Source organism: Ahaetulla prasina, chromosome 17 (genome assembly GCF_028640845.1).
Source record: "Ahaetulla prasina isolate Xishuangbanna chromosome 17, ASM2864084v1, whole genome shotgun sequence".
NCBI classification, from domain to species: Eukaryota; Metazoa; Chordata; class Lepidosauria; order Squamata; family Colubridae; genus Ahaetulla; species Ahaetulla prasina.
The window spans coordinates 4,963,257-4,982,540 of record NC_080555.1 but is presented as its reverse complement, the minus strand read 5'-3'; the positions used below and the strand labels follow the sequence as shown (position 1 = coordinate 4,982,540).

The 19,284-nt window shown below is 48.2% G+C and overlaps 1 protein-coding gene across 1 annotated transcript; it reads right to left on the bottom strand.

Moving 5' to 3' along the window:
- Positions 1-2,698: 2,698 nt before the first annotated feature.
- On the bottom strand, positions 2,699-18,898 carry STX5 (syntaxin 5). Its single transcript, XM_058160130.1, has 11 exons — positions 18,741-18,898; positions 15,461-15,701; positions 13,258-13,331; positions 11,845-11,900; positions 9,699-9,769; positions 9,489-9,605; positions 8,670-8,726; positions 7,640-7,712; positions 7,408-7,508; positions 6,284-6,405; positions 2,699-3,144 (listed from the first exon to the last, which is right to left on the bottom strand). Exons 2-11 carry the CDS (start codon positions 15,680-15,682, stop codon positions 2,985-2,987), a joined length of 1,053 nt encoding a protein of 350 aa, XP_058016113.1. The 5' UTR covers positions 15,683-15,701; positions 18,741-18,898; the 3' UTR covers positions 2,699-2,984.
- Positions 18,899-19,284: the final 386 nt, after the last annotated feature.

Genomic DNA, 19,284 nt, shown 5'->3' with positions numbered 1-19,284 from the left:
TAAAGAATTCCATTTTCCATTCCATTCCATTGCGGATGTCCCAAAGGAGCTTTTCAAAAGACAACTTGGACTTTCTTGCTTTGGTTTTTTTTTCCTTGAAGACGTTTCGCTCCTCATCCAAGAAGCTTCTTCCATTCTGCAGAAGGAAAAGAAAGCTGCTGGGATGAGGAGCGAAATATCTTCAAGGAAAAAAACAAACCAAACCCCAAGGCCAGTTGCCTTTTGGAAAAGCGCTTTCGGCACAACCGCAAACCTGGATGATTGAGAAGCTCCATCGACGAAGGTAAAAGTAAAGGTTCCCCTCGCGGATATGTGTTAGTCGTTCCCGACTCTAGGGGGCGGTGCTCATCTCCGTTTCAAAGCCGAAGAGCCAGCACTGTCTGTCCAGAGACGTCTCTGTGGTCATGTGGCCGGCATGACTCAAAGCCAAAGGCGCACGGAACGCTGTGACCTTCCCACCAAAGGTGGTCCCTCTTTTCCTACTTGCATTTTTTACCTGCTTTCGAACTGCTAGGTTGGCAGAAGCTGGGACAAGTCACGGGAGCTCACCCTGTTATGTGGTGCTGAGGATTCGAACCGCTGAGCTGCCGACCTTTCGATCGACAAGCTCAGCCACCGACAAAAGCGGACAGCAAGATCGTTAAGAGGCATCCGATCAAAGCCGGCATACAAGACGCAGAAAGGGGCAAGATGTTGGTTTTAAAGTAGATTTTTTTTTAATAGTTTTCAGAGCACAAGGAAGAACTGGGGACCGCTCGGTGCTGGAATTCGGATTGGAAACGGCTGGTTTCCCCTCCACTACCGCCACCACCACTCAAGCTGCGGCGGAGGAATCGCTCCCCTGGTACTGGCACAGTCTTTTTCCGAAGGAGCAAGAAGTTTTTGAAGAATGGAAGAAGATAACCAAGAGTGGGACATTAAGGGCCCGTTGCGAAGTGGGTGGAGGGGAGGGTGAAAACCCCAGCTCCCTATTTAAGAAAGAAAAAAAAAAAAGAGGGAAAGGAAGTCACGGCTCAGCCACCATAACTAGGCCAAGAGAGAGACGACATGGCTCCAGCGTAGGCTTTTTTTAAAATAATAATAATAATAATAATAATAAGGAAGGAGATTAAAGAATTACCTTTCATTAATCTCCAGTAGTGTAAAAATTAAGTCGGGGTGGGGGTGGGGAAGCAGGAATGCTTTCTCCGCTCCCTTCTTGAGGGGAAAGTTAACCATTGAAGCCCAAATGAACCGGAAAGTAGAACAGCCGTACTGGGACGGTACGTACTGGGGAGGCAGAAAAATCTCACCTGCCTTAAAGGCTGCTGAACTCAAGTACCCAGAGTTTTTCGTGATCAGCCAGGGTTGAAAATTACAGCCACGGGAGACGTTTAGAGTTTTTTTTTTTTTGACTTGTACAGATTCTTTGCTCCTGCAACAGAGAGCAAATTTGCTTCGGGACTGGAGGGGGGGGGGAAGGGGAAAGGAAGAGGAGGAGGAAGAGGAGAACAAAAAAAGGAGGAGGGAAGGAGGAGAAAAAGAGGAAGAGGAGAAGGGGAGGAGGAGAGGAGGAAAGGAGGAAGAAGAGAAGGAGGAAAAAAGGAGGGAAGGAGGAAGAGAAAGGAAGAAGAGATGGAGGAGGGGAGGAGAAGAGGAGGAGGAGGAGGAGAAAAAGGAGGAGGGAAGGAGGAGAAAAGAGGAAGAGGAGAAGGAGAAGGGAGGAGAAGGAGAAGAGGAGGAAAGGAGGAAGGAGAGAGGAGAAAGGAAGAAGAGATGGAGGAGGAGGAGGAGAAGAGAAAGAGGAGAAGGAGGAGAACAAAAAAAGGAGGAGGGAAGGAGGAGAAAAAGAGGAAGAGGAGAAGGGAAGGAGAGACGGAGAAGGGGAGGAGGAGGAGAAGAGGAGGGAAGGAGGAAAAGGAGGAAGAAAAAAGGAGAAGGGAAGAAGAGAGGGAGAAGGGGTGGAGGAGGAGAAGAGGAGGAAGAAGAGAAAAAGAGGAGAAGGAAGACCTGTCCACTGGTCAAAGAACCGAGGCTCCTTCCCAACGAAAATGATCTGCCATTCCAGTTTAGCTTACAGAAGACACACTTGGTCAGCAAGGCTCAAACGTGCTACAAAAACCTGCCTACTGGGCGGGGAGGGGAGGGGGGGAGCTTTCTTCAGAGGGAGAGAGCAGCTGGGCAAAGGGTGCCTGGTCTACCCCTCCTGCTAGGGAAGAACTAATCCCGGAAAAGAAGAAAAAAGAAAAAAAAAAGGGAAGAAAGAAAGAAGACAACTTAAATACGTTAAAAAGATGAAGAGGATCTGGCCTTCTGGGGCATGACTATCCTCCTCCTGACCCTCGCCGGGAACCGAGGAGGAAGGCGTGGAAAGTTTGGATTCCGTTCTGAAATACTCATATTTGTTTTAAAAATAAAAAATAAAGAGGGTTGCGGTTAGCACGTCCAAGGTTGGGAAAATATACATACATACACACAAAAAAAAAAAAAAGCAAGGAAGATACTGGTCCCACTACCCCACTGTTGCACAACCTGGCCAGTCTGAAGACGGGTGGACTTCAACTCCCAGAATTCCCCCGGCCAGCATGGGAAGTTCCACCCGACTTAAAGTGTGCTGGCTGCGGGAATTCTGGGAGTTGAAGTCCACCCATCTTAAAACGGGCCGGGTTGAGCAACATGGCACTGACGCACGCTCCCTGGGGCCGAGTCCCATTATAGGGGGGGTCGGGGGGGGGGGTCTGCTGCGAGGTCGTCCGCAGCCTCGTCCCAAAATGCTCTCGTGCTCCCCAACAGAGGGAGCAGCCTTGTGTTTCTGGCCGAAGGAACCGCAGCGAAGGGAAGGCGGCGCGGAAGGTCTTCGGCGCGGGTTGGAGGCGCGGCCCCGCCCCACCCCCACCCCTCTCTTTGCCGGCTGGCTTCGCAAAAAACATGGCAGTGTCCAGTGTCCGGCTCAGGAAGGACGACGAGGAAGGGGACAGGAGGTCAAGAAAGCCCCCCCTCCTCCGTCAGGCGAAGAAGACCACGAAGATGATGAAGAAGACGATCAGGATGAGGAAAATCTTCACCATCAGCCACCGGTTGGAGGAGACCGATTGGAAGTACTTCAGGATCTCCATGTGGGCGCCTTCCACGTTCAGCTGGGTGTCTTCCACGCTGGCGTCGATTCTACAACGGGGGGCAGAACGGCAGGGGAAATTTGAGGGGCGGGCTCGAGGGGTGGGCTTCAAAAATTTTAAGCAAGGGGTTCTCTGCCCGGTTGCTGGGTGGGCGTGGCCTCGTTGGCCTCCCGCACCACGGTGGGGGGGGGGGGCGTTTTTGCCCTCCCTGGGCTCTGGAGGCTTTCCTTGAGCCTCCGGGAGGGTGAAAGGGGTCTCCCCAAGCTCCGGAGGCTGGAAATGGGCCCGTTTCCCGACCATCCGGTAGGCCCACTTTTCGCCCTCCCCAAGCCTCCATGCGTTGCCCTGCACTTACCTGCATCCAAAACAGGCTGGGTGGGGACTCCTGGGAGGGGAGGGGTGGGGCCAGCCAGGAGTGGGATTTAGAGATTCTCTGAATTGCACAGAATCTTAGCTAGAGGTTCTCCCGAAACCCTGCGAACCCCCGGCGGCCCACCCTTGAGTGGGCTTCCATAGCAGGAGAGCCCCCTCCCCACCACCAGTTGCCTTATCACCCCCTCTAAGCCAGGGGTCTCCAACCTTGGTCCCTTTAAGACTTGTGGACTTCAACTCCCAGAATTCCTCAGCAAGCTTTGCTGGCTGAGGGTCTCTGGGAGTTGAAGTCCACAAGTCTTAAAGGGACCAAGGTTGGAGACCCCTGCTCTAAGCTACCTTTTCTTTGAAGAACTTTTGCTTATCTCATCCAAGAAGCTTCTTCAGCTCTTTCAAGCGGCAACTGGACTTCCTTTGTTTTTTTTCTTTGACGACGAAGTTTCGCTTCTCATTCCTAAGGAGCTCCTTCACCTCTGACCGGATGGTGGGGAAACGGAAGGATTGATGCTCCTTGCAAGACAGCTGGTCATTTGCATCCTTTTTTAGAGGGTCGTTGAGGCCACTTGGGGGTTTGTCTGTGTCCTCAGGGTCACCTGAGTGGGGCAGAATGGGGTGTGGAGCCTTCTTGGAACTGCTGAAAGGACCGTGTTGTAGACCGGAGACAGATGATGTTGTATCCCTCCCCCTCTGTTGAGGGAGGGCCATTCAATCTGGACATAGATGGCCTCTTGGACCCCTCTTTCAAGCTAGCAGTCCTCTCTATCCAAAATGTGAACTTTTGCCGTCTTCAGAAGAGCGGCCTTTGTCTTTTAAATGGAGATGGAAATACTAAATCTTCTTCTGCTAGGTTTGTTCTATGATGTGCCATGCGTTTGTGAAGTGGCTGCTTTGTTTCCCCAATGTACAGCTCTGCGCATGGCTCACTGCGCTGTACTGCATATACCACATTGCTCAGTTCCTGTCTGGGTGTTTTATCGAACAACTAGCCTTGTGGTGCAACCAGAACAATCTGGAACTGAACACACTCAAAACCGTAGAAATGGTGGTAGACTTTAGGAGAAACCCTTCCATACTTCCACCTTTCACAATACTTGACAACACAGTATCAACAGTAGAAACCTTCAAATTTCTAGGTTCTATCATATCGCAAGATCTAAAATGGACAGCTAACATCAAAAACATCATTAAAAAAGGACAACAAAGAATGTTCTTTCTGCGCCAACTCAGTAAGCTCAAACTGCTCAAGGAGCTGCTGATTCAGTTCTACAGAGGAATTATTGAGTCTGTCATTTGCACCTCTATAACTGTCTGGTTCGGTTCTGCAACCCAACAAGAAAAACACAGACTTCAGAGGATAATTAGAACTGCAGAAAAAACCATGGCTACCAACCTGCCTTCCATTGAGGACCTGTATACGGCACGAATCAAGAAGAGGGCCGTGAAAATATTTGCAGATCCCTCGCATCCAGGACATAAACTGTTTCAACTCCTACCCTCAAAACGACGCTATAGAGCACTGCACACCAGAACAACTAGACACAAGAGCAGTTTTCCCCCGAAGGCCATCACTCTGCTAAACAAATAATTCCATCAACACTGTCAGACTATTTACTGAATCTGCACTACTATTAATCGTCTCATAGTTCCCATCACCAATCTCTTTCCACTTATGACTGTATGACTATAACTTGTTGCTGGCAATCCTTATGATTTATATTGATATATTGACCATCAATTGTGTTGTAAATGTTGTACCTTGATGAAGGTATCTTTTCTTTTATGTACACTGAGAGCATATGCACCAAGACAAATTCCTTCACACTTGGCCAATAAAATTCTATTCTATTCTATTCTTGGGGTGGACAAGCGTTTTGCCTTTTAGTGTATTCTTGGGTTTGAAGTGTGCACGTATGTTGTGTTGGCAAAAGCAGCCTCAACACAACTCTCTAAAAAGGATGCAAGTGACCAGCCGTCTGCAAGGAATATCAATCCTTCCATTCCCCACCATCCCGGTCAGAGCTGAAGAAGCCTCTTGGATGAGGAGAGAAACGTCTTCAAAGAAAAACCAGAAAGTCCAGTTGCCCCTTGAAAAAGGAGCTTTGGGACAACCCTGAAACCTGGATGATTGAGAATCTCCAGAAGGAAAGATTTTAGATTTTTTTTTAACATGTTGGTTGATGGTTGATTGCCGTGTCCTTCGTTTTAACATCTTTGTTAAAGCTTTTAAATGTAACTTGCCCTATGATAAGATGGGCAGCCAATACATTTTATAAATGAATAAACATGTTTGACATGTTCCGTTTATGACCGGCCGCAGGGATCCTTCAGAAGCCTCACCAACCTCAGTGCCCACAAGCTTAGGATGGGTCTGCTCCCCATCCTATCAACCTCTGCACACTTAACACTTTGAAGATCCCTGGACCTCATGTTTGGGGAAGGGCCCTTCCAGGGCCTCCCCCCCCCACCCATCGCACCCCCTACTCCGCCGAACAGCCTGCTTGTCTGTTTAACAGCTGCATCAAGGAGAGCTGGGGGTGGGGAGGTCATTTAGCGAAGCCATCTCGTTTCAACGGCCATCACCCCTTGCGACCCTAATTACGGTCGTAGGTCAAGAACTACAGTTAGTTCTCGCCAACCACGAAATTTTCCTTTGCTAAGAGAGAACAGTCGTAAGTCAAGGACTATTGTCCCATCATCGATGGCCGATTCACCGCAACATAATCAACCCTCTAAGGTTGCGGCTGCTTAACAAGCCGCTGCGTGCGTGAACCACAGCTTAGTTAGAAGCATGTGAGAAGCCAGCTTGGGCCTCTAACCTCTGGATCGTCTCCTCCTGTTCTTTGACCATGTGTGCCAGTTGCTGAAATATGGAGCCCAGCTCTACGATGGTCGATTCGATGTTCTGCATGGTGTCCGCCCGGCTCTGGATGTACGAATCCTGGGGAAAAAAAAGAAAAAAAAAGAAGGAAAAAGTAAAGTGGGTGTGTTTTTTAAACAGGGGGCGTGATCTTTCGGCGTTTCCCAAATCATTGTTCTGAAACATTAAGCATAGTCTGCAAAGCTTAAAGATGGCCGCCTTTAAACCCGGCGGTCCTGTTTACAAATCTAACGCAAGCCCAGGGGGTTAGCAAACAGACTGAGATAGATTGACACAGAAAGATGGATGGATGGATGGATAGATTGATAGATAGATGGATGGATGGATAGACACAGACAGGCAGACAGATGGATAGTCATAGATAGATAGATAGATAGATAGATAGATAGATAGATAGATAGATAGATAGATAGATAGATAGATAGATAGACAGACAGACAGACACAGAAAGGCAGATGGATAGTCATAGATAGATAGATAGATAGATAGATAGATAGATAGATAGATAGATAGATAGATAGATAGATAGATAGGATGGATGGATAGATAGACACAGACAAGCATACAGATGGAGAGAGAGAGAGAGAGATAAATGGATGGATGGATAGACACAGACAGGCAGACAGATGGATAGACATAGATAGATAAACAGATAGATAGATAGATGGATTGGATGGATAGACACAGACAAGCAGACAGATGGAGAGAGAGAGATGGATGGATAGACACAGACAGACAGACAGACAGATGGATAGACATAGATAGACAGACAGGCAAACATAGATGGGCATAGAGAGATAGAGAGAGGTGCATAGATGAATAGACAGAAAGATAAATAGACTGATAGATATATGATAGAAAGGGAGATAGGAATAAGCGGGCAGGTAGTTAGATGGATGGATGGATGGTTGGATCGATGGACAGACAGGGATAGATAAACGATAGGGAGATGGGGTAGACAGGTAGGTAGACACAGATAGATGGATGGATGGATGGATGGATGGACAGACAAACAGGACCCCATTCCACTTCCTCCTTTGTGGGTCCCCGTCTCCAAGGCACCTTTTCGTCGATGAGTTGCAACTGCTGACTCGTCCGATTGTCCATGTCAATGGCCACGTCTCCCGAGTACCGGCGCTCGTCCTGAAGCACGCTGGAACCCCCTGTAGGAGGAGACAAGGTCAGCGGCGGCGCCTCCGATGCCCCCATTTCCAGGGACAGCCAAAGGTTTCAACGCCCCCCCCCTCCTCCTCCTTCACCTGCCCGAAGCGATCCCGGCATCAGGGGGGCTCACCTAGGTTGTTTGCAGAGATGGCCACCGGGGGACGAGAAAATTGTTCTCGCCGACTTTTCTGCTGCTTAAGATTCTGGGGAAGGGGGAAAAAAAGGGGGCAGGGTCACGGGATTAGAGAGGGGCCAGTCAGACAACCGAGGTTAGCACCTCTTGGTTCTATGGCTGTATTTACCCTTTCTCCATTTATTTTATTCCATCTCACCATGTAGATATATATATCTATGCAAATAACCCTCCCCTCTCTCACACTCTGTGTTATCTATCATCTATAAGTCTATCTTTTTCCTTCCTTCCATCTTCATCTCCTTCCTTTCTCCCCCATCTCTCTCCTTCCCGTTGCTCTATCTCCTTCTTCCCTCTCAATCGCCTTCCTTCCTTCCCTCCCTCCCCCTTCCCCCTCCCCTGTTCTCCCCAAAAGCTAAGTAAGTGAAAAGGGCTACTGTCTCCTTTCCTTTCCTCTATCTTCCTTTCCTTTCTTCTATCTTCCTTTCCTTTCCCTTTCTATCTTCCTTCCTTCCTTTCTTCTTTCTTCCTTTCATTTCCCTTTTCTATCTCCTTTCTTCTATCTTCCTTTCCTTTTTCTATTCATTCCTTCCTTCCTCTATCTTCCTTCCTTCCTTTCTTCTTTCTTCCTTTCCTTTCTGTTTCTATCTTCCTTTCCTTTCTTCTATCTTCCTTTCTTTTCCCTTTCTTTCCTTTCTTCTACCTTTCCTTCCTTCCTTCTATCTTCCTTTCCTTTCTTCTATCTTCCTTTCTTTTCCCTTTCTTTCCTTTCTTCTACCTTTCCTTCCTTCCTTCTATCTTCCTTTCCTTTCTTCTATCTTCCTTTTCGTCCTTCTCTCTTCCTTTCCTTTCTTCTCTCTTCCTTTCCTTTCCCTTTCTTCTCTCTTCCTTTCCTTTCCTTTTTCCTTCACTTCACTTCTGCTTCTTCCTTCTTTCCGTCCTTCCCCCCTCCCCTCCTGTGAAAAGGGCTACTGCTCAGCAACTCCCCAGGGAAAAGCCTGAAACCCACAGCTGACCGGTAACTAACCTCCGTCCGCACCTCCAAAACGGACTTGAAATCGTTGGACATGGAAGCCAGCTTCGACTACAAAAGGAAGGAGGGAGAGAGTGAAGACAAAAATCAAGAGTAACTTGTCTTGCTCTGTGGTTCAGAGAAAACTTCCCACCGTTTCCCCCCCCCCCGTTGCTTGTGCCGCCCTTCTCTGAGCAGAAGGTACTAGCGGGGTGAATCTTTTACAGGAAGCGTATTTTAGATGCACCAAGGATTAGCTCAGGGCATCTGAAACTTCAGCGCCGGGGGGGGGGGGGGGAAGCAAGCCCCAAATTCAATCTTGCCCAAAGGGCACCACCGCAGCCTCTTCCTCACGCCCCCCACCACCACAATCTCCTCTCCCGCTCCCCAAAATTTAGAAAAGGTTTTGCTGGGTTTTTTTTTTGTGAGTTTTGGATTTTCTTTTTGCTTTTTAACTGCCACATATTTTTGCTGGGGAAGTTGGGAGGGAGTTGTTGTTGGAGCGGTAGAAAGTTAGTCATAACAACATTCCGCGTTCAAGGACTTTTGCCTGCGTCTGATGTAGACTGCCTGAAGACTGTATCCAGTTGAGTGTGAAGAGTTGATTGGACAATGTGATGAACTTGTGGGTGTGGGGCAGGGGCTGTGAACTGTCAGCTAGGTGTGGAAAACCTGGAAGCTTTCAGTTTCAGGTTTTCCCAGCTGTGCCAACAGGACATCTCTAATAAATTGGAACTTTGAGGAACCTCAAGCCTCAGAGCTTTATTTCATTGGGGGGGGGGGGGCGTTCCTTGGAACCCTGACAGATTTTCCCTGTGGCTCCAAAGCCCTCACCTGCAGAGAAACCACCACAGTGTTGGAGTGTGTTTGCACATGTCTACCGGTCAGGCAGCCTTTGGCTTTGACGAACTCCTGGAGCTGCGCGATCTGTTTGTTCAAGCTGTTGATGTCCTGCGCGGAGGAAAGGAAGCGGGGTTTTGAGGGATGAGGGCAGCGCGCCCGACAGTGCGGCTGGGTGTTCTTTTCACTTCCCGCCTTCCTTACCTGCTTGATGATGTAAGTCAGCTCCTCTATCTCAACCGCCTTGTCGTCGAAGAGCGATTTCCGTTTGGCCACTGGGTAGGCAAAGAGTCAGATCCAGAGGGATTATTATTATTTTTTTCTTTTGCCTGCCCTCCCTGTATCCCCCAGCAACCACACCAGGCCCCACTCTGTCCTCTCACTCTCTTCATTCCTTCCTTCCTCTTCCTCCCCCCACCCCTTCCCTTCACCAATCCATCTCCATTTCCTCCCTTCCATCTCTATTCCTTCCTTTTCCCTTTCTCTTCCTCTCCTTTTCCACTCTTTCCCTTCCCATCTTCCTTGCTCCCTACCTATCCATCTCTCTCCTTCCTTCCTCCCTCCCTTTTCCTCCTCCCTCTCTTTCCCTTCCTTTTCTTCTTTCTTCCTCCCTCCCTTTCCCTTCCCAACTGTCAGATCCGTGAATATGCCATTCCTCAAGGGGGGATGAGGAGGGAACCCCTGAATTTATGATTGCATTTATACTTTATTGCTTTCTCCCCGATATTATTGAGTCTGTCATCTGTACCTCTATAACTGTCTGGTTTGGTTCTGCAACCCAACAAGAAAAACACAGACTTCAGAGGATAATTAGAACTGCAGAAAAAACAATGGCTACCAACCTGCCTTCCACTGAGGACCTGTATACTGCACGAGTCAAAAAGAGGGCTGTGAAAATATTTACAGATCCCCTCACATCCTGGACATAAACGGTTTCAACTTCTACCCTCAAAATGACGCTATAGAGCACTGCACACCAGAACAACTAGACACAAGGACAGTTTTTTCCCGAATGCCATCACTCTGCTAAACAAATAATTCCCTCAACACTGTCAAACTATTTACTACGTCTGCATTACTATTAATCTTCTCATCGTTCCCATCACCCATCTCCTCCCACTTATGACTGTAACTTTGTTGCTTGTATCCTTATGATTTATACTGATATTGTTTCCTGATTGCTTATTTGTACCCTATGACTATCATTAAGTGTTGTACCTTGTGATTCTTGACGATTGTAACTTTTCTTTTTATGTACACTGAGAGCATACGCGCCGAAGACAAATTCCTTGTGTGTCCAATCACACTTGGCCAATAAAGAATTTAATTCCATTCTATATCCTGCAATCTACTGATTTATATTTTCTAGCCTGGCACCTAAGCAGCCTGGCATTTCCTCACCTCTTGGGGAATGTAATTATATTCAATAAAAGGTTCCTTCTGAGATGCTAAGTTTCAAGAGTCTTTAAAAGTAACAGGTAAAGGTTCCCCTCGCACATATGTGCTAGTCGTTTCCGACTCTAGGGGGCGGTCCTCATCTCCGTTTCAAAACCGAAGAGCCAGCGCTGTCCGGAGACATCAACCAACATCTGCGAGGAAACAACCAAGCTCAGAGCGCGTGAAGGACCCCACAGTCCTTCTCCTTCACCTCCTCTTCTCCATCGCCTCCACTCAGCAAACCTCACTCCCTTCTAGCATTGATGACGTTCCCTAGTTCGGTAATGAAACATTTGCAAGAAAAAACCCAAGTTCAGAGAGCACCCTAACAGTCTTCTACTTCCTCCTCCTCCTTCCTTCTAGCCCTGATAGTTCCCTAGTAGGGTCATGAAACCTCTGCAAGAAAACAACCAAGCTCAGAGAGCACCAAGGACCTGAGTCTTCTTCCTCCTCCTCCTCCTACATTTTACAACAAACCTCGTTCCCTTTGAGCATTGATTATGTTCCCTAGTTGGGCCATGAAACGTCTAGAAGAAAACAACCAAGCACCAAGGACCCCACCGTCCTCCTCCTCCTCCTCTACCCATTCTCCTTCTCCTCCATTCCACAACCTTCACTCCCTTTTAACATTGATGATATTACCTAGCTGGGTAATAAAACGTCTGCAAAAAAAACACACACACACACACACACACACAAAAACCCCAACCAAGCTCAGAGAGAACCAAAGACTGCAAAATCCAACCCTGAGCTACAAATATTCTCTTCTATTCTCATTCACAGCTTGCCAGCTTTCTCATTCCTGCACTTCTAATGGTTTCCATTAATTTAGCTGATGCCATTCGGTGATTTTCCCCCAATTACCACGAGTCACACAATAATCTTCGCGGCGCGTAAATCCCAAGATACTCACAAATGGTTAGCTTTTCTAGCTTGGCAAAAGTGTTGCTGAGATCCTTCCCAATGCGCCTGAGGATCACAAGAGACGGGCCGTCAAATACAACACCAAATCCTTTGGACAGGCCATATTGTTCGCTATACCTAATTATCTTTGGACAATCGCCCCCTTGAGTTACAGGTAGTCCTGAATTTACCAATGGTAATTCAGGCCAGCATTACGTTTGTAAATTGTCGCAGTCGTTTAACTCGAGGAATTACCTGGCTGCACCTGATCTTATGACATTTTTCTGGTAGCGATAGTTAAGCAAATTTATCCCGTGCATTCTGCCTCAAAAGAATGAGACAATAATAATAATAATAATAATAATAATGATGATGATGATGATGATGATGATGATGATGATGATGATGATGATGAAAAAGAACTGGAAAAAAATCGTGAAATATTGCAACCTGGCGGTCGAAACTACACGGCTATGGATGAAACATGTAACTGTAATACTCATTGTCATCGGGGCACTTGGTACCACGTCCAAGAATTTTATAAGATACATCAACAAATTGCAGCTTCCTGCAATAACACCAGCGGAACTGCAAAAAACTGCGCTACTTGGAACATCGTACATCTTAAGAAGGTACTTGGTTGATACCTAGGACGCTGGCAGCCACCCGTATCGACTATCAGCACAGGTCAATGGTATTTGTGATGCTTTTTTGAATGTTCAGTCGACTGAGTTTCACGTTTAGTGAATAAAGTAAAGAATAGAATTGGAAGGGACCTTAGAGGTCCTCTAGTCCAACCCCCTGCTCAAGCGGGAGACACTATATCATTCCGGACAAATGGCCGTCCAATCTCTTCTTAAAAACCTCTACCCACAACTTCTGGAGGCCAGGTGGTTCCACTGGTTAATTTTTAGGAAATTCCTCCTTAGTTCTAAGTTGCTTCTCTCCTTGATGAGTTTCCACCCATTGTTTTTTGTCCTGCCCTCAGGAGCTTTGGAGAATAGTTTGACTCCCTCTTCTTTGTGGCAACCCCTGAGATATTGGAACATTGCTATCCTGTCTCCCCTGGTTCTTCTTTTCATTAAACTAGACATACCCAGTTCCTGCAACCGTTCTTCATATGTTTTAGCCTCCAGTCCCCTAATCCTCTTTGTTGCTCTTCTCTGCACTCTTTCCAGAGTCTCAACATCTTTTTGTACATCGTAGCGACCAAAACTGGATGCAAAATTCCAAGTGTGGCCTTACCAAGCGGTATTAACTATGATCACGTGATCTTGGTTCTAATCCCTCTGTTAACGCAGCCTGGGACTGTGTACCCATTTTAGCAGCCATGGCTGAAAGGCCTTCATCGGTGTCTCTACGCTGCCCACCCTGACGTAACAAGTCAACCTTGCTAGACATAAAACGGTCTCAAGGTGCTTACTTAGCCATGAGAGTAAATTCACTTCTTTGTCGGATGGCTCCACTCTGCGCCGGCTTGTTGATGTGAAGCCCATTCTGGAAACGGACAAGCAGAAAGAGAAAATGGCTGTTTTAGCAATAGCACTTAAGACTTATATGCTGCTTCATAGTGCTTGCACAGCCCTCTCTAACTGGTTTACAGAGTCAAGGAAGGAAGGAAGGCAGGGAGGGAGTTAGGGAGGGACGGCAGGCAATAGCACTTAGACTTATATACCGCTTCATAGAGCTTTTACAGCCCTAAGTGGTTTAGAGAGTGAAGGAAGAAAGGAAGGAAGGGAGGGAAGGCAATAGCACTTAGACTTATAACCCACTTCATAGTGCTTTCACAGCCCTCTCTAATTGGTTTACAGAGTCAGGGAAGGAAGGAAAGAAGGAAGGGAGGAAGGGAAGGAGGGAGGAAGGAAGGGAGGGAGGCAGGGAGGAAAATAGCACTTGGACTCATATACCACTTCATAGTGCTTTTACAACGCTTTCTAAGTGGTTTACAGTCAAGGAAGGAACGAAGGAAGGGAGGCAGGGAGGGAGGGAGGAAAATAGCACTTGGACTCATATACCACTTCATAGTGCTTTTATAGCGCTCTCTAAGTGGTTTACAGAGTCAGGAAGGGAAGGAGGGAGGAAGGAAGGGAGGGAGGCAGGGAGGAAAATAGCACTTGGACTCATATACCACTTCATAGTGCTTTTACAGCGCTCTCTAAGTGGTTTACAGAGTCAGGGAAGGAAGGAAGGAAGGGAGGCAGGGAGGGAGGGAGGAAAATAGCACTTGGACTCATATACCACTTCATAGTGCTTTTACAGCGCTCTCTAAGCGGTTTACAGAGTCGAGGGAGGGAGGGAGGGAGGGAGGAAGAAAGAAAGGAAGGAAGGGCAATAGCAATAGCAATAGACATATACTACTTCATAGGGCTTTCATAGCTCTCTTTAAGCGATTTACAGAGTCAGGGAAGGAAGGGAGGGAGGGAGGGAGGGAGGAAGGGCAATAGCAATAGCACTTAGACTTATATCCCGCTTCATGGTGCTTTACAGCCCTTTCTAAGCAGTTTACATGGTCAGCGTCTTCCCTCTGACCTCGGAAGGATGGAAGGCTGAGTCAGCCTTGAGCCGGCGAGATTTGAACTGCGGCTAGCAGTCAGCTGACGTAGCCTGCAGTGCCGCACTCTAATCACTGAGCCACCTCGGCCCTTTTACCCCCATCGAAAACCAAAGTGTACACGTCCTCACTTTTCCGAGGGTGGGAAAATGCTAATTTCCTACACTGGGCAGGAGACCAACGGCAACTTCCTGTCTTTTTTTAAGATTTCAACCGCAGCAGGAAGAACCAGCTGTTTATTTCCTGCCAGCCAAACAATCACGCTGAGGAACGTTCAAAGGGCAAAGCTGAAAGTTTTGGGCACAGGGGAAGGGGGGAAAAAAAAGTGATCTGTAGTCAGAATTACACTGGAAAACGGGAAGCAGTTGTTGGTTCTGACTTCTTCCCCACAAGACTGCCGGGAATGAAGGAAGAACCATTTTCCCACTTCTTGTCCCAGAAAATTCCTTGGAAACGAAAACAGGGGTGAAAAAGTAAAGGTTATCCTCACACATACGTGCTAGTCGTTCCTGACTCTAGGGGGCGGTGCTCACCTCCGTTTCAAAGCCTAAAAGCCAGCACTGTCCCAAGACGTCTCCGTGGTCATGTAGCCGGCATGACTCAATGCGAAAGGCGCACGGAACACTGTTTCCTTCCCACCAAAGCTGGTCCCTATTTTTCTACTGGCATTTTTTAAGTGCTTTCGAACTGCTAGGTTGGCAGAAGCTGGGACAAGGAACAGGAGCTCACCCCGTTACGTGGCAGCACTAGGGATTCGAACCGCTGAGGTGGTATTCAGCTGATTTGTACCAGTTTGCACAAACCGTTGGCAGAAATTTGGCCAAGGTCGCCGAACCAGTAGCGATAGTCAGTTGGCCACGCCCACGAACCGGTCCCTTGGTTGCCCGCCCGCCATGTTTGTCGCCCCCAGGCATGCGCATCCCATTGCCTGCATGCGCATCCCATTGCCTTGCAAGTCCACCACTTAAGAAACCCACCACTGAACCCCAAGCTTTCCTTAAGGGGCTGCCTTCTACAAGATTAAACTCTGTCTTGGTTCTGGGGTTCGAAAGGTGACCCGCTTCTCCGCACTCACTTCTCTGTTTTGCAAGGACTTGCAGGCCGAGCGGAACTCGTGGGTGCGGTCCTGACACGACATGGCGTCCCACTGTGGCTGGGGAGGGTTGATGGGGGCGGCGGCAGCAGCGGCGGTCGCCACGGGAGGGGCCCCACGCGGAGAGAAAGCTTGCGTCTGGGACGGCCCCAGGTAAACGCCTTCCTCAGTGTTTCGGGAGCCGTGGCGTTTCCTCGTATTCATGGAGGCTCATAACCTGTGGCTGTTGGGAAGAGAGAGAGAAAGGGATTAGAGGAGAGCAGAGTTGGAAAGTAGTTTGAAGGACATCTAGTCCAGCCCCCAGTCCCCCAAGCAGGAAATCCTTGACCATTCTGGACTAGTGGCTCTCCAATCTCCTCTTAAAAACCTTCAGCGATGGAGCACCCACAACTTCTAGAGGCAAGCTGTTCCACTGATTCGTTTTTCTCACTGTCAAGAAATTTCTCCTTAGTTCTAGGTTGCTTCTCTCCTTGATTAGCTTCCACCCATTGCTTCTTGTCCTGCCTTCAGGTGCTTTGGAGAACAGCCCGACTCCCTCTTCTTTGGGGCAGCCCCTGAGATATCGGAACGCTGCTATCATGTCTCCCCTAGTCCTTCTTTTCATCAGACTAGACATACCCAGTTCCTGCAACTGTTCTTCCTATGTTTTAGCCTCCAGTCCCCTAATTGTCTTTGTTGCTCTTGACTGAATCTTGAAGGTCTTCTAGTCTACCCCCCTGCTCAAGCAAGAGACCCCATATGAAAGATTCCCATGAAATATCGCTACCATTTTAATATGTGTATATCTATTTGTAAATATTTGTCCCGCATGACTTTGTTCCTCTTTTCTTTTCAGTTTTCTTTTCTTTTCCTTTCTGCAGGATCTTTTTTCGTTCTAATGTGGCATGTTGTTTATTTTTAAATAGACTTAAATTACTTTTGCTTTCAATTACTCAAAGCGAAAACAACAACAACGAGGGAAGCTTTTAATCTATGCGTATGAAAACTGGAACAAAACTAAAAACGAATGACAGCGCAAAGCACGGAGGGTTTTTCTAAATAACACCCACGACTGAAACTGAATAGGAAATGAACAATACGCCAACAACTGTGAACTTCCTAACAAAATGAAACTTGTCCATTTAAGTCACTTGTTGAAACTACCTAAGTCAGCATTTTTTAATCTTTCCGGGCAAACTGTTTAATTGACAAATCCGGGTTCTGTTTTGTTTTTTTTTTTGCCCTGCCTGACTTCTCAAATACCATAAAATCGATCTGATCCAAGTTTCCCTAATCTGTGGTCATGCAGCAATGGTTGGGGAGGAAAGTACCTGTTTGGTCAACAGTGCAATACTTCAAATTGTCAATAAAAACTATTTGTAGCTCAAGATTGGAATGAAAGGTGCTTGGTGCTCTCTGAGCTTGGTTTTCCTGCAGACATTTCATGACCCAACTAGGTAACATCGCTAGTGCTAAAGGGGGAATGGGGTTTGTGTAGAGGAGGAGGACGATGACTGTGGGGTCCTTGTTGCTTTCTAACAACAATTGTTGCTCATGTTTCATGAGCCAACTAAGTAACATCATCAGTGCTAGTAGGGGGAAGGAGGAGGAGAATTGTGGGTCCTTGGTGCTCTCTGAGCTTGGTGGTTTTCTTGCAGACGTTTCATGACCCAACTGAGTAACATCATCAGTGCTAGAAAGGAATGGAGTTTGTTGCAAATGCCCCTTCTAGCACTGATGATGTTATCTAGTTTGGCAGTGAAACATCTGCAAAAAAATCATCAAGCTCAGAGAGCACCAAGAACCCCCACAATCCTCCTCCTCCTCCCCACTTCTACCACTGATGATGTTATTTAGTTGGGTTATGAAACGTCTGCAAGAAATCCACCAGGCTCAGAGAGCACCGAGGGCCTCACTTCAATTATCATTCGACCAATCGCTTACTCACCACAGTTAAAAAGAATTATTATGGGGTTCCTAAATGGTTTCCTGTTCAGGAATTGGCAAAAACCAACCCTGCTTATTAGCTTCTCCAAGGTTGCTACGTCATACAGGCTATGTCTTTTTTGCACACACACACACCCATTTCAGTGGGAAGAATTGTGGAACGACACCCCACCCCCCTTAATTAATATGTTCTGCCTGAGCATATGGGATCTCTTCATGCAGGAGCAGCCAGAGGGACCATATCTTAAATATTGCTGAAGGCCGGACAGAAATCCTACGTATAACAAGATTTTATTCTAATGCCAGAAAAAACGAAAAGCAACTAATAAAAGTTTTCATTGCACCAAAATCCTACACTTGCTGCAGTCAGCGGACGGTAACAAACCCAACAAAACCTTCCTTTTTCCTTGATTTATTTCACCACAGCCCTGCGAGGTAGGTTAGGTTTGAAAGACAGGAAGTGATCTAAACCACAGAAGCTAACTGACAGATGAAGGGGGAGGATTCGAACCTGGGTCTCTTAAGTCTAAGGCAGCACTTATAGCCAAAGGAAAGAGGGGAAAAGAAGGAAAAACAATCAGACCGTCCCGAGCAAACACAGACACCCAATTTGGGTTGAACCACCAGGCTGGGGAGGATGGGGAGTGCAGTTCGTGGCTTGGGGTCCTCTAATCCCATCACCCCACTAGACTGGGGAGGATGGGAGGAGTAATACCACTGGCTCGGGGACATCTATTCCCCTCAACCCACCAGGTTGGGGAGCATGGGAGCTTTAATTCCATTGGCTCAGAGATATTTACTCTCCTCATCCAACCAGGCTGGGGATGATGGGAGGTGTAGTTCAACTGGCTTGGGGGCATCTACTCCCCTCCCTCCACCAGGCTGGGGATCATGGGAGCTGTAATACCAGTGGCTGAGGGATATTTATTCACCTAACCCCACCAGACTGGGGAAGATGGGAGGTGTAATACCACCGGCTGAGATACATTTACTCCACCAGGCTGGGACATGTAATACTACTGGCTCAGGGATATTTACTCCCCCTTCCCTTACCAGGCTGGGGAGTATGGGTGGTGTAGTTCAAGCGGCCTGGGACATCAGCCCAGGGAAAACGGGAAAGAAACCGGGGGAGGGGCCGAAATCCATGGGGGGCGGACCCCAAAGGAGGGGGCCCCCTCGAGGCGAGGCAGCGGGGGGAAGGGGGAGCCCTTTCGAGGGGACACCAACAGGAAAAGAGGGGGCGACGCGGGAGGGGAGACCCCGAGGCCGGTAGGGGGGGACTTTTACGGGGGGACACCACCCCCCAAGGGACACCCCGTCGCCGCCCCACACTCACCAATCCCGCGGACCCGGAGCGTTTCTCGGCGTCGCTGGGCGGCTCGGCTCCGAACACCGGCCTCCGCATCGAACAGCCAAACAAGGCGAAAAGAGGGCGGGCCGCGACGTCACTGCCACGTACCCTCTCAGCTGATGGCGTCACACGCACGGCGCCGCGCACGCACGGCATCATCGCCGCGCCACAGCCCCTTCCTTCCCCTCGCGCGGCTTCCTAACTGGGCGTCGTACGCGTGACGTTTGAGGGAGAAGGAAGGGAGGGAGGATGGTTGCTAAGACACCGAGGAGGACTTTCAGAGGCGAAGGGGGAGGGACTACGTTCCGTCATGGTTGCTAGGCAACCAAAGCAAACAGGGCCTAGTGTCTTTTCTCAGCCTTACTTTAGCGTTTGGCTCTCTTGAACTCCCAACAAATCTCTTCTCTCCATAGACAAAGCAGCCATTTCCCAGCAGTTAGTGCAGGCAGTGCCGCAATATCTAGAAGTTGCTGGAGCTGCACCTGTCGCAGTGATGCAAACCTTGAGCCACCTCACCTCAGGTGCGGCA

Coding starts and splice junctions, on each gene's coding strand:
- STX5 (XM_058160130.1), bottom strand. CDS start 15,682: ATGAATACGAGGAAACGCCACGGCTCCCGAAACACTGAGGAAGGCGTT. Junction 9,770..11,844: donor GCTAGAAAAGCTAACCATTT/GTGAGTATCTTG, acceptor TTGCCTACCCAG/TGGCCAAACGGAAATCGCTC. Junction 6,406..7,407: donor TGCAACTCATCGACGAAAAG/GTGCCTTGGAGA, acceptor TTTTTTCCCCAG/GATTCGTACATCCAGAGCCG.